Genomic DNA, 12,575 nt, shown 5'->3' with positions numbered 1-12,575 from the left:
CAAAAAAGAATAAACACCGCCTGCAAAAACGGCAAAGATAAAACCCACATGTCATTTTTCTTGCCATTTTTTTTACTCCCATAGACTTCAATGGGAGAAAAACTCCACGATTTCAGGGGGGAAAAAAAACGCCATTGGCTCCACATGCTGCGACTTTGCAAAACTGCCAAGGAGCTAAAATTGAGTGAAAAAACACCAAAATGATAAAAAAAAACAACAAACTGAAAAACGCAAAGTGGAAAAAGAAATTAGCAATTTCTCATTGATTTACAGCTAACATTTGGCACAGCGTTATTTCAATGAAAAACACCATGGGGGTCGTTTTGGCATTTTTTTTGGGGGGTGGGGGGGAATGCATACAAAAAAACCAAGTAGAAACTTAGCTATACACATGCACGCTCGGTTTGTATAAGCATGCATGTGTTTATAATAGTCACAGGGTACTAAGCTATGGAGAACAAAATAATTGAGCGTTGAAACTCAACAATCCCAATTCTTCAGGACAGAAGACCCCTTTATACATAAGATTGACTACTCCAACCAAAACTGTCAGGTTCAACCATAATGTGTATACGGCTGCTGCTCTAGCTGTTGCAAAACTACAACTCCCAGCATGCCCAGACATCCGAAGGCTGTCTAGCCATGCTGGGAGTTGTGGTTTTGCAACAGCAGAAGGCTCACTGGTTGGGATATATATGTGGTGCCTTGTGGGTGTGAATGGTGATCGGGATGTTGCTGTGCAGGTTATAAAGGGTGCTATTAACCCTTGTCAGTCGTGACGCCAGGGTGAGGGTTAAATGCTGTATGACTTGGCCTATCGCCACCCTTTCCAAGGACGATAGGTATTTGCAGAATAAAGTATTGTCCACAACCAGAGCATCGCTGAAAACTTGCATAAACTTTACTGAAGATTTTCTGTAACATGCGAACATAAGAACAGTCTTTGTACAGAGTCTTTGAACAGCTTAGCTGAGATTGACCGTTGGTTGGGACTTTTAGTAAGTTCTTTAGCTTGTAGGTATTTAGTATGCGCAGATCCGCTGGATTTAGGGTTATGTTTAGGTCCAGGGTCCTTGCCAACATTAGCGGAGAATTTAGAAGAACTCACTGTGTAATTCAGCCGAGGCCACAAGGCTTTGACCTAGTAATTGTCTTTGAAAGTTGCGGAGGTCCTACCTCATTCAGTGACAGCAACCCAAGAGAGAGAATAATGGCTGCAGCTCCCTTATATGGGCAGGGGCTGGCCGTCTTTGGATTGGTCCACGCCATCTGTTAATCAGCTTTACAAGGCATTGTGGGTATCACATGTCCCATGAACCTCCAAGGGTCCTTTTGAACTACCATAGAGACTAAACCATGGTCACGTGACCCGCAGGTCCTGCGACGCTAGCACAAGGTAAGTACACTTTTTATATACATTTATGTACATTTACTTTATAATATATTAACTATTTAAGGGGTGACTAGCGGAGGACTAGACCTGAGGACCCCACGGTTCCTAGGAACTCTGACTTTGGGGACTCCTACCAAGGTACGGTATATAATACGGTATCGGGACACCATATATATATATATACCGTATTTATCGGCGTATAACACGCACTTTTTAGGCTAAAATTTTTAGCCTAAAGTCTGTGTGCGTGTTATACGCCGATACACCCCCAGGAAAGGCAGGGGGAGAGAGGCCGTCGTTGCCCGCTTCTCTCCCCCTGCCTTTCCTGGGGTCTAGAGCGCTGCTGTCGGCCCTTCTCACCCCCTGGTTATCGGCGCCGCTGCCCGTTCTGGGGAGAGAAGCGGCGCCGACAGCCAGGGGGAGAGAAGGGGCAGCGGCACCCATTGCCGGCGCCGCTGCCCCGTTGCCTCCCCCCATCCCCGGTGGCATAGTTACCTGAGTCCGGTCCGCGCTGCTCCAGGCCTCCGTCGTGCGTCCCCGGCGTCATTGCTATGCGCTGAACGGCGCGGCGCATGACGTCAGAGCGCCGCGCCGTGCATAGCAACGACGCTGGGGACGCACGACGGAGGCCTGGAGCAGCGCGGACCGGACTCAGGTAATTATGCCACCGGGGATGGGGGGAGGCAACGGGGCAGCGGCGCCGGCAATGGGTGCCGCTGCCCCTTCTCTCCCCCTGGCTGTCGGCGCCGCTTCTCTCCCCCTGGCTATCGGCGCCGGCACCGATAGTCAGGGGGACAGAACGGGCAGCGGCGCCGATAACCAGGGGGTGAGAAGGGCCGGCAGCAGGGCTATAGACCCCAGGAAAGGCAGGGGGAGAGAAGCGGGCAGCGACGGCCTCTCTCCCCCTGCCTTTCCTGGGGGTGTATCGGGGTATACACGCGCACACACGCACCCTCATTTTATCATGGATATTTGGGTAAAAAACTTTTTTTACCCAAATATCCTTGGTAAAATGAGGGTGCGTGTTATAGGCCGGTGCGTGGTATACCCCGATAAATACGGTATATATATATATATATATATATATATATATGTGGAGAGATTCATCAAAACCTGTCCAGAGGAAAAGCTGAGTTGCCCATAGCAACCAATCAGATCGCTACTTTCATTTTTGAAAAGACCTTTGAAAAATGAAAGAAGCGATCTGATTGGTTGCTATAAAAATCTAATTGTGAATCCAAAAAGAGCAAACAACCCACAGTACATACCATACACGAAAAAGCTTCATACCGCAGCATCCCTGATTCGTAATTTATCACGACATCCCGTCTTTTTCTATATAAAGTATTTGCATTCTGTTCCCATTTCCCTCTCTTTCCTCTGCCAAAACTAATAGGACCATTTCATCAAAGTATCTTTAAATGTAATCCGGAAAAAAAAAATCTCTGTCTCTGGAGCCATCGTCGCTCACCGTACATCTCCCCTCATCCTCGTAATTACAGCGAGGATGGCATAAATAGCAGGTTCTCTCCTTAGGGCCCCCATGGCTATTCTGCGCACTGAAAAAAAGAATCCCCATAGAACCTTCTGCTCTATTGATGAATGACTACCGTATTTTTCGCCCTATAGGACGCACCGGCGTATAAGACGCACCCTATTTTTAGGTGCAAAATCTAAAAAATTTAAGATTTTGAACCCAATAGTGGTCTTCAACCTGCGGACCACCAGATGTTGCAAAACTACAACTCCCAGCATGCCCGGACAGCCAACGGCTGTCCGGGCATGCTGGGAGTTGTAGTTTTGCAACATCTGGAGGTCCGCAGATTGAAGACCACTGCATAGGAGGTAATACTCACGTGTCCCCGCCGCTCCGGACGCGTCACCGCTGCCCTGGATGTCGCTCTATCGCTGTCGCCGTGTCCCCGTCACTCCGGAACGTCTCTGCTGCCGGCCGGGTATGCTCGCTCTCCGTCACCGTCATCACGTCTTTACGCACGCCGACGCATGTACGCGACAACGTGATGACGAGGAAGGAGAGCGCCGGCCATACAGGGGATCCCTGAACGGAGACGACACCGAGGAGGCAGGTAAGGTCCCTCCCGGTGTCCTGTAAGCACTAACCCGGCTATTCAGTCGGGCTGTTCGGGACCGCCGCGGTGAAATCGCGGCGGTCCCGAACAGCCCGACTGAACAGCCGGGTTAGTGTCACTTTCCCTTCAGACGCGGCGGTCAGCTTTGATCGCCGCGTCTGAAGGGTTAATACAGGGCATCACCGCGATCGGTGATGTCCTGTATTAGCCGCGGGTCCCGGCCGTTGATGGCCGCAGGGACCGCCGCGATGTATTCACCGTATAAGACGCACCGACTTTTTCCCCCCAGTTTTGGGGAAGAAAAAGTGCGTCTTATACGCCGAAGAATACGGTAATCTCCATCCTGACAGGAAGCAAAAGGATCCGAGACACTTCCCAGCCGGAACGGGAGGAGTGAAAACCTAAGAAGCCTCTTAAAATAGTACAAGATAAGGGAATGAGGGAAGACCTGGTATGATATATCCCCTGCTATACTTATATCTAGGCCAGTGATGCTGCATCACCAAACTTTGAAATCCTGCGTCACCTGCATTTTGTGGATAGGCACATGTTCTAATAAGGAGACATTTATGCTACATATTAGACAATTTTTTCTCATTTTGGTATTATTTTTATATTTTTCTCATCTTTTGTAATATATATAATTTTTCTCTTATACCCTGTACATTAATATTTTTGTGATTATTAATATTATTTATTTATTTACTTATTATTGTATTTATTTATTTTTTACTATATTGATAAAAAAAAAAAGTCAAATACTGTATGTCTGTGTAATAGGAGACTGGTCTCTCAGTCTCTTATTCACCATCATACATTCCAGGCCATACATTCACATCAATTTAATTTACCTCCTTAAACAAGCGCTGTCATTTGAGCAAACCTTGCCTAGATCAATAGTAGAAGCGATTATAAGAAACTTTTTAATAAATCTTATTAGACAAAAATGCTTCTTTCTTCTGTTATCCAACGTTTGAGAACAGGAGAAATAAGATAAGATTAGCTAAGTCCTGTGTCTGCAAGAGGTGATGCAAGTCTATGAATATTTACAGTGTGCCCACTTATGGGCACACATCAGCTTGTATGGGGCACTTGGAAATCAATTGGTAAGATGGTAAGGGGTACCCCAGTGGAAAACTATTTATTTGAAATCAACTGGTGCCAGAAAGTTATACATTTTTGATGATGCCTTGTGTGTGCAGAGCTATTTCTGGCCATTGTATAACTTTTTTATGGTGCTTTTCAGCAGATTTCTGCTCTGCAGGCTTTATGATTTCCAGTTCTTCAAGAGCTGGTGGGTGAAGCTCATGAAACATAGCAATAATAACTGCAAAAGGCAGACTAAATTGAGGTTAAAGGGGTACTCCCGTAGAAAACAATTTATTTTAAATCAACTGGTGCCAGAAAGTTAAGCAGATTTGCAAATTACTTCTATTAAAAAATTCTTAATCCTTCCAGTACTTATCAGCGGTTGTATAATACAGAGGAAGTTCTTTTCTTTTTGAATTTCTTTTCTGTCTGACCCCAGTGCTCTCTGCTGACACCTCTGTCCATGTCAGGAACTGTCCAGAGCAGGAGAAAATCCCCATAGCAAACCTCTCCTGCTCTGGACAGTTCCTGACATGGACAGAGGTGTCAGCAGAGAGCACTGTAGTCAAACTGAAAAGAACTACACAGCTTCCTCTGGAGCATACAGCAGCTGATAAGTACTGGAAGGATTAAGATTTTAAAATAGAAGTCATTTACAAATCTGTATAACTTTCTGGCACCAATTAATTTAAAATAAATTGTTTTCTGCCGGAGTACCCCTTTAACTTCGATTTCTGCTGCCTTTTGCAGTTATTATTGCTGTTTCATGAGCTTCGCCGACCAGCTCTTGAAGAACTGCAAATCATAAAGCCTGCAGAGCAGAAATCTGCTGAAAAACACCATATAAAAGTAATACAGTGGCCAGAAATAGCTCTGTTCCTCAAGTACACACAAAGCATCTTATCTTAAAAAGTCACCTGAAACGACAGGTACGCTTTAAAGCTGACTCTACCTATAGGATAGCTGTCAGATAGTGTCATGTACCTGTAAGGCAGTGGTCTTTCTTCAGCTATTTCTCTTGATCTCCTCCATACACATGCATACTCGACTCAGATGAGCGTGCATCCATTCCAATGTCCCATTTACACTCCACTTTTGCTCAGAAATTCCAGTGCAGCAGCCTCCCATTGTTTTCAATGGCATTCTCCTTCTCTGTGCACACTGGGGAATGTCCACCGTGGAAATAAAATTGTGAAATTCGCTCAGAAATCGCTCAGCCGTCAATGGAGACGGTTTATGTCCTAGCGCCAACCAATTCAGGCGGCGCCTGCTACGCATGGAATGCCTGCCCGGAGAAATTCCTTAGTGTGAACGGGCCCTAAATAGGCAGACATGGTGGCTTATCACACCTGCCAGGATTGAGTAGATGAAATCCAACATGGCTGATCTTTCTCTACCGCAGTTGGGTAAAGTCAGGAGGCCACCATTCCCATTAGGTGGTAGGTTCTGCGAAAATGTTCAGGTTGAGCTTTGCGTAATGGCAGTGTTTTCCAAACAGTGGGGGAGATTTATCAAAACCTGTATCGAAGAGAAGTGGAGCAGTTGCCCATAGCAACCAATCAGATTGCTGCTTTCATTTTTAAAGAGACCTGTGAAAACTGAAAGAAGCAATCTGATTGGTTGCTATGGGCAAACTGCTTCACTTTCCCTCTGCACAGGATATTTGTCCATAACAACCAATCAGATGGCTTCTTTCATTTTTAAAGCGGCCTGAGAAAAATGAAAGAAGGGATCTGATTGGTTGCTATGAGCCACTGCTTCACTTTCCCTCTGCACTGGATATTTGTCCATAACAACCAATCAGATCGCTTCTTTCATTTTTAAAAGAGGCCTGTGAAAAATGAAAGAAGGGATCTGATTGGTTGCTATGGGCAACTGCTCATCTTTTCCTCTACAAAGGTTTTGATAAATCTCCCCCAGTGCATCTCTAGCTGTTGCAAAACTACAACTCCCAGCATGCCCGGACAGCCGAAGGCTGTCCGGGCATGCTGGGTGTTGTAGTTTTGCAACAGTTGGAGACATGCAATTTGGAAAGCACCAGGGCGCGGCCATATTTACCGCACACTTGGGTCAGTTTTAGGTCTGACCAGCCAATACATAGGTTTTCCATTATAAAAATAATATATTAAAGTAAAATAAAAATTTAAAATAAAATATTCTGACTATGTTCTGCGTTAGGATACAAAGAGATAATACCCGACTGTCCAGCTCTGCCGGGAACTTGGTTTGGAATTGGCACATGGTCCCTTCACTGTAATCCCTTTGTATGAAGACTTTGGTGGCCAGGGAGGCGCTTCTTCTCAGCTCCTGAAGGTTATGCATCTGGAAGGAAAAAAACAAAAAAAAACGAAACAAAGTCAGAACATAACACTAGGCCTCCGCGCGACAAATCTGAATAAAACCCCAGCATCATATTTCCTTATAAAAGATCATACAAGGAATCCTGTGGAGAGGAGCGTGAATGCCTCAGCGGGATTCAGAATGTAATTTTAACATATCGAGACGACTGGAAGAGCGGACATAATAAACAAACAGGAAGCGCCGCGTCCGATGAATCACAATACGCACGCATACAATATAATAGAGGAATCACCAATTAAAATGCCTCCCGTTGCCAGCCGAGATGCCCACTGCTATTGAAGAAAATGCTAATAATTTTATTCCCCTTCGGAGAATAAGTACTGCAGACAAAGTATGAACGAAGACAGGAGAAAAAATTAACTCTTAGGCCATGTTTACACGGCCGAATATGTGTAAAATGTCTGCTCGGAAAACACGGGAGGACATTCCGCTCATTTGCTTGATTGGGTGGCACTAGGACCGCTCGGAAATGTGCTGTATTCATAGACGGCAATGCATTTCCGAGCGGAATCTGCAGAGACATTAAAGGGGTACTCCGCTACTAGACATCTTATCGCCTATCTAAAGCTGCTGGGGCCGTCGCGATCTGCCGCAGCACCCAGTGTTCTAAACAAACGCTGGGATCCTGCAGCAGTGGTCGTGACATCACAGCCACGCCCCTCATGATGTCACGCCATGTCCCCTCCAATCATGTCTATGGAAAGGGGCGTGTCAGTTGACCAGCCCCCTCCCATAGACATTAATGGAGGGGGCGTAACCTAACATCACGGTCACGGCCTCTGGCTCCGACCGTTCTGAACAAAATGTTCAGAACGCAGGAGCACCAGAGTACCCCTTTAAACAGGTTCAATGTTTTTGCAATGGAATTGCGAAAACACCTGTTGTGGAAATTCCACCGTGTGCACAGTGCAGCAGAATCCCATTAAAATAAATGGAACTCTGCTGCAGTGGAATTTGCAAACGTAACATTCCCATGGAATAATTCCGCTCAGAAATTCCCTTGCAAACATAGCCATTAGGCTCAGGATGCCAAAGTAAGTCTGAATTTTCGATACCAATGCACTGAAAATTCACAACCATTGCTTTAAATCGGACAATATTACCTCAGTCAAGCTTAGGCATATGTATAGTTTTGTATGTTTTTTTATTTATTTATTTTTTTAGTCTTTTCATGTAAACAATTTGCTTTCAGAGCTTTCACTGTCACATCGGGCCGGAATACGTGCAGCCCCGAGCTTGTCCACAGCCTCTTTCCTTGCCTACGTGACAACTTGCCCTAAGAGACAGACCCCAAACTAGCCAGCGATCCCTATACTGGATAGGTGCATGTTGTAGCAAAGTCATAATCAAGCAAAACTTATTAAAGAGGTCTGGGAACAGTTGGGGACACAAATGGTTAGCCAAAATACCGACCAGGGAGCAAAAAACAGGTAACAGCCAACTGTAAAACAAAGCAAAGCCAGACAGGCCAGGTCACACCCAAGGTAGCAGCGAGGCACAAAAACGGCAGGCCAAGAATAGTCAGGTCACTAATCCAAAATAGAAAACGTAGGTACACAGAAGTTCAAAGATATAGAGAAGGAATATATCTTTATTACAGGAGAGGCTTAAAGGGGTACTCCGGTGAAAACCTTTTTTCTTTTAAATCAACTGGTGGCAGAAAGTTACACATATTTCTAAATTACTTCTATTAAAAAATCTTAATCCTTCCAGTCCTTATTAGCTGCTGAATGCTACTATTCCTTTCTTTTTGGAACACTGATGACATCACGAGCACAGTGCTCTCTGATGACATCTCTGTCCATTTTAGCAACCATGCATAGCAGTTGTACACTAAGGGCAGCATGGTGGCTCAGTGGTTAGCACTGCTGCCTTGCAGTGCTGGGGACTTGGGTTCAAATCCCACTAAGGACAACAATAAATAAAGCTTTATTATTATTATAATAATGTCAGCAGAGAGAACTGTGCTCGTGATGTCATAAGAGAGCATTCCAAAAAGAAAAGAATTTCCTCTGTAGTATTCAGCAGCTAATAAGTACAGGAAGGATTAAGATTTTTTAATAGAAGTAATTTACAAATATGTTTAACTTTCTGCCACCAGTTGATTTAAAAGAAAAAATGTTTTCATCGGAGTACCCCTTTAAACAACTGACTGGACTTTAAAATGTCCAGTCCAGAAAGGTGTGGAACGGAAAGCCAAATACTATTGACTCATCGTTCCTGTCTCCTATCTCCCAGGTGTTCTCACAGTTGAAGACGAAAGGTGTTGGAGCTACCGCTAATAGTAGAGACAGACACAACCATTGCACTCAATTCCTTTGGCACTGTACACCGATAGGATAGTGATTCATGGAAAGTATCTACTGGAGAAAAGGGCTCCAGCCAGTCAACCACATTCCTTGTTCAATAGTTGCATAGTTTTCACTTTATGCCAATAGCATGCCTTGTGATAGATGTAACATGCCCCCAACAAATTCGCTTTATCAATGGACGAGACTGCTACTAGTAGAGACTGTTCCTTCTGTACCCCCCTATAACTATACCCCTTATGCTAAAGTTATAAGGGTAGATGAATTAAAACTGGCATCTTTTATTTTTCACACCCATTTTCGGCCATAATGAGAAAATAATAATAATAATAATGAGAAAATAATAATAATAATACTAATAATAATAATAATGAGAAAATAATAATAATATTAATAATAATGAGAAAATAATACTAATAATAAGAAAATAATAATAATAATAATGAGAAAATAATAAAAATAATAATGAGAAAATAATAATAATAATAGTAATCAGAAAAAAATAATAAAAATAATATTAATAATAATGAGAAAATAATAATAATGATAATCAGAAAATAAAAATAATAATAATTATTATTATTACTACAACAATGATAATTATAACAATAATATAGCGCCAGCAGATTCCGCAGCACTTTACAATGTTGAGAGTACAAATGACGACAAATATCATACATTACAATATTACCCCTAATTCATAGTTTCCCAACCAGTCTACCTTCAGCTGTTGCAAAACTACAACTCCCAGCATGCCCGGACAGCCTTCGGCTGTCCGGGCATGCTGGGTGTTGTAGTTTTGCAACAACCAGTGCGCACCAACCAGTGCATCTGCACACCACGTGCTATTCCGTATGGCTCTGCACGCTCAGGGTCACACGCAGAGCGCTCCGCCGTCCGTTCTCTGTTAATAACACTCCGGTTATCAGTGTTGTGTCTAGCCCGCTCAGCCGTAGTGGCGCACGCCTCATAGCGATCGATCTCGGCTTTTACTAATGTCTTCATGTAGGAAATGGAAACAAGAAAACCACAATCAATTAGAGGTTTATTCTTCTCCCGTTGAATAAAGGAGATTGCGTTGGCGCGGCTGGAGGACGCTTGCTATCAATTATCAGATCTGCTTGGCCTTCATCATGGGAGAGGTTTATTTGCATGACATACAGTACAATACATACAGGTGTATATGTGCATATACATATTAGGTATATTTGCTTATCTTGCCTCATGCAGGGCATCAACATGGCATGTTAACACACACATTTACCAACTTTCCAAGAATATGCAAGAAAACATTGACCTTCCAGACTCTTGGAATAGCTTTCTAGTCTTCATGGTGCCCCAAGTCATGACAAACTATCTCACCTTGTTCCTGCTGTCCTTTTGACTTCAGACAGTGGCATACTTATGGAGGGGCAATCCATCTCAAGTGCACTGATCTGAGGGCTGCCAAGTCCCCTATCAGGGGTGCCACTAGCCCCGGGTATCCAGGGTGCAAGCCTTGGATTTTTAGCCGAGCGTCAGGGATCTCAGTAAACTGCTGGACACAGATGCAGTATAGCGGAATAGTAAAGTAGGTTCTGTCAGTTTCTCATTCTACCATTCACTTATAGGCTGCAGGCACTTCAGGCCTGCAGCCTATGAGTCTCTGGGATGCAATCCTTGCACTGGCTTATGCAATGATTTTACATCTTGGGCACAGTGGGCAATATTAAAGTGTGGGGCAATACTAGATGGGGAGTTGTAACCAGTGACTCAAGCCACGCCCCTTCCACAAGCCACACCCTTCTCACAAGCCATGTCCCTTCTATTTTCAGCCCATTTTTTCACGATACACCCACGCAACAATCCTTCAACCACAATCTATTCATCATATTTTGTCCCACTGTAACATCCGCGCTCAGGCCAGACATGCTGGCCGTGAGCGCTCTGTCATGTCCCCGCTGCCGTCGGGGCTGGTATTCGAATTGCGGGACGTGCCCGCATGCAAATCCCAGCCTGTCACTCCTCCCTTGGTTCCCTGCCGGATCTTTGGTTGTCTATTGCCAAAGTGAAAGTTCTGTGTCTCTGTTACTGTGTTCCTGTTACCTTATTACCCTGCACCTGTGTTCCTGCCCTGACCTACTGCCATCTTGCCATGTCCAGCAAGTCTCCTTCTGTGCCACACCACCTCCCATCTACCTGTGTGGCTGAGTCGTGCCAGGGGTAGCGACCTGGGTACGGCCTGCCGCTGCAAGACCATCCCGCTTTGCGGCGGGCTCTGGTGAAAACCAGCGGCTCCTTAGACTCCACTCCCTGGTACGGCCCACGTCATCATCCACACAGGCCCAGAGGATCCACCACCTGCCGTGACCATAACACCCACCTTACTCCTACTCCATGAGCTCCACACCTGCAGGTGAAGGTGTTGGTTTGGTTTGCAAGCCACACACCTCCCACAAGAGCCATAGCCCCCCCCCCCCCCAAAAAAAAAAAATGCCCCCTTCTATTTTCGGCAATACAGATGGCAGTATAGAAGTGAGGATGGTGCTAGATAATGGAGCCTAAAATATCTGTCTGGCAGGAGTCTTGGCCAGGAGTAATCTTCAAGATGGCCCAGGTCGAAAGAAGAAGCAAAGGAAAAGTGAACATGTCCGTCCAGAGAGGACATCACCTGTCAGTCAGTGGATGTAACTGTAATCACTTATACAGTCTGCAGAGCCAGTGTATAGGTGGTATCTCCACTATATGTACTGTATATGACCATATTTATTTAAAGGAGTATTTAGGAAATGATTTTTGCTATGTTAACATAATATTTTGGTAACTCCGATTTAGTGTTTTACCAAAGAGTGTCCCTCCAGCTGTTGAAAAACTACAACTGGAGGCATGCTGTTTGAGAAATTCTTATCCAGCAAGTTGATTCATCGAACCCCATGTAATACTTCTTTTCCCCTCTGGGGGAGCTGTTGGGGAATTGAACACTTGCAGCCAAAGGCTGTCCCGGGCATGCTGGGAGTTGCCAAATTTCGGATTTTCCCTGGGTGACAAATGCTTTAGGTGACTCCAGGGCAATGTCACAGAGGGTCAGTATCAGGATGTACTTTGCAGCAGTGCCCGGGAGTGATTGATGTCCAGGACTTTTTTTTTTTTTGGCTTCAGTGGTCGACACTTCATCACCAGAAATACAGAGACTGGTGTTGACCATGGAAGAATAACCGCAGGAGCGCAATGAAATCAAAAGGATGACAATAGTTTTATTCTAAACTTTTATTTGTACTTGAAGATTTTGGTATAGATCCGCAGTAATCTGCAGCAACATCCACAGCCATAGGATTTGCTTATGGATTTGTTGAA

At 44.7% G+C, this 12,575-nt stretch overlaps 1 protein-coding gene across 1 annotated transcript in view; it reads right to left on the bottom strand.

Moving 5' to 3' along the window:
- GOLGA7B (golgin A7 family member B) overlaps positions 1 to 12,575 on the bottom strand; it is a 52,815-nt gene that overhangs the window by 26,480 nt on the left and 13,760 nt on the right. The window contains exon 2 of the mRNA XM_056531164.1: positions 6,769 to 6,894. Coding sequence (XP_056387139.1) covers positions 6,769 to 6,894 — 126 coding nt within the window. The remainder of the gene's footprint in view (positions 1 to 6,768; positions 6,895 to 12,575) is intronic.

The sequence above is a fragment of the Hyla sarda genome, chromosome 7, assembly GCF_029499605.1.
Source record: "Hyla sarda isolate aHylSar1 chromosome 7, aHylSar1.hap1, whole genome shotgun sequence".
Classification (NCBI taxonomy): Eukaryota; Metazoa; Chordata; class Amphibia; order Anura; family Hylidae; genus Hyla; species Hyla sarda.
Note: the sequence above shows the minus strand (reverse complement) of the source record. Positions and strands in the feature narration are given on the sequence as shown.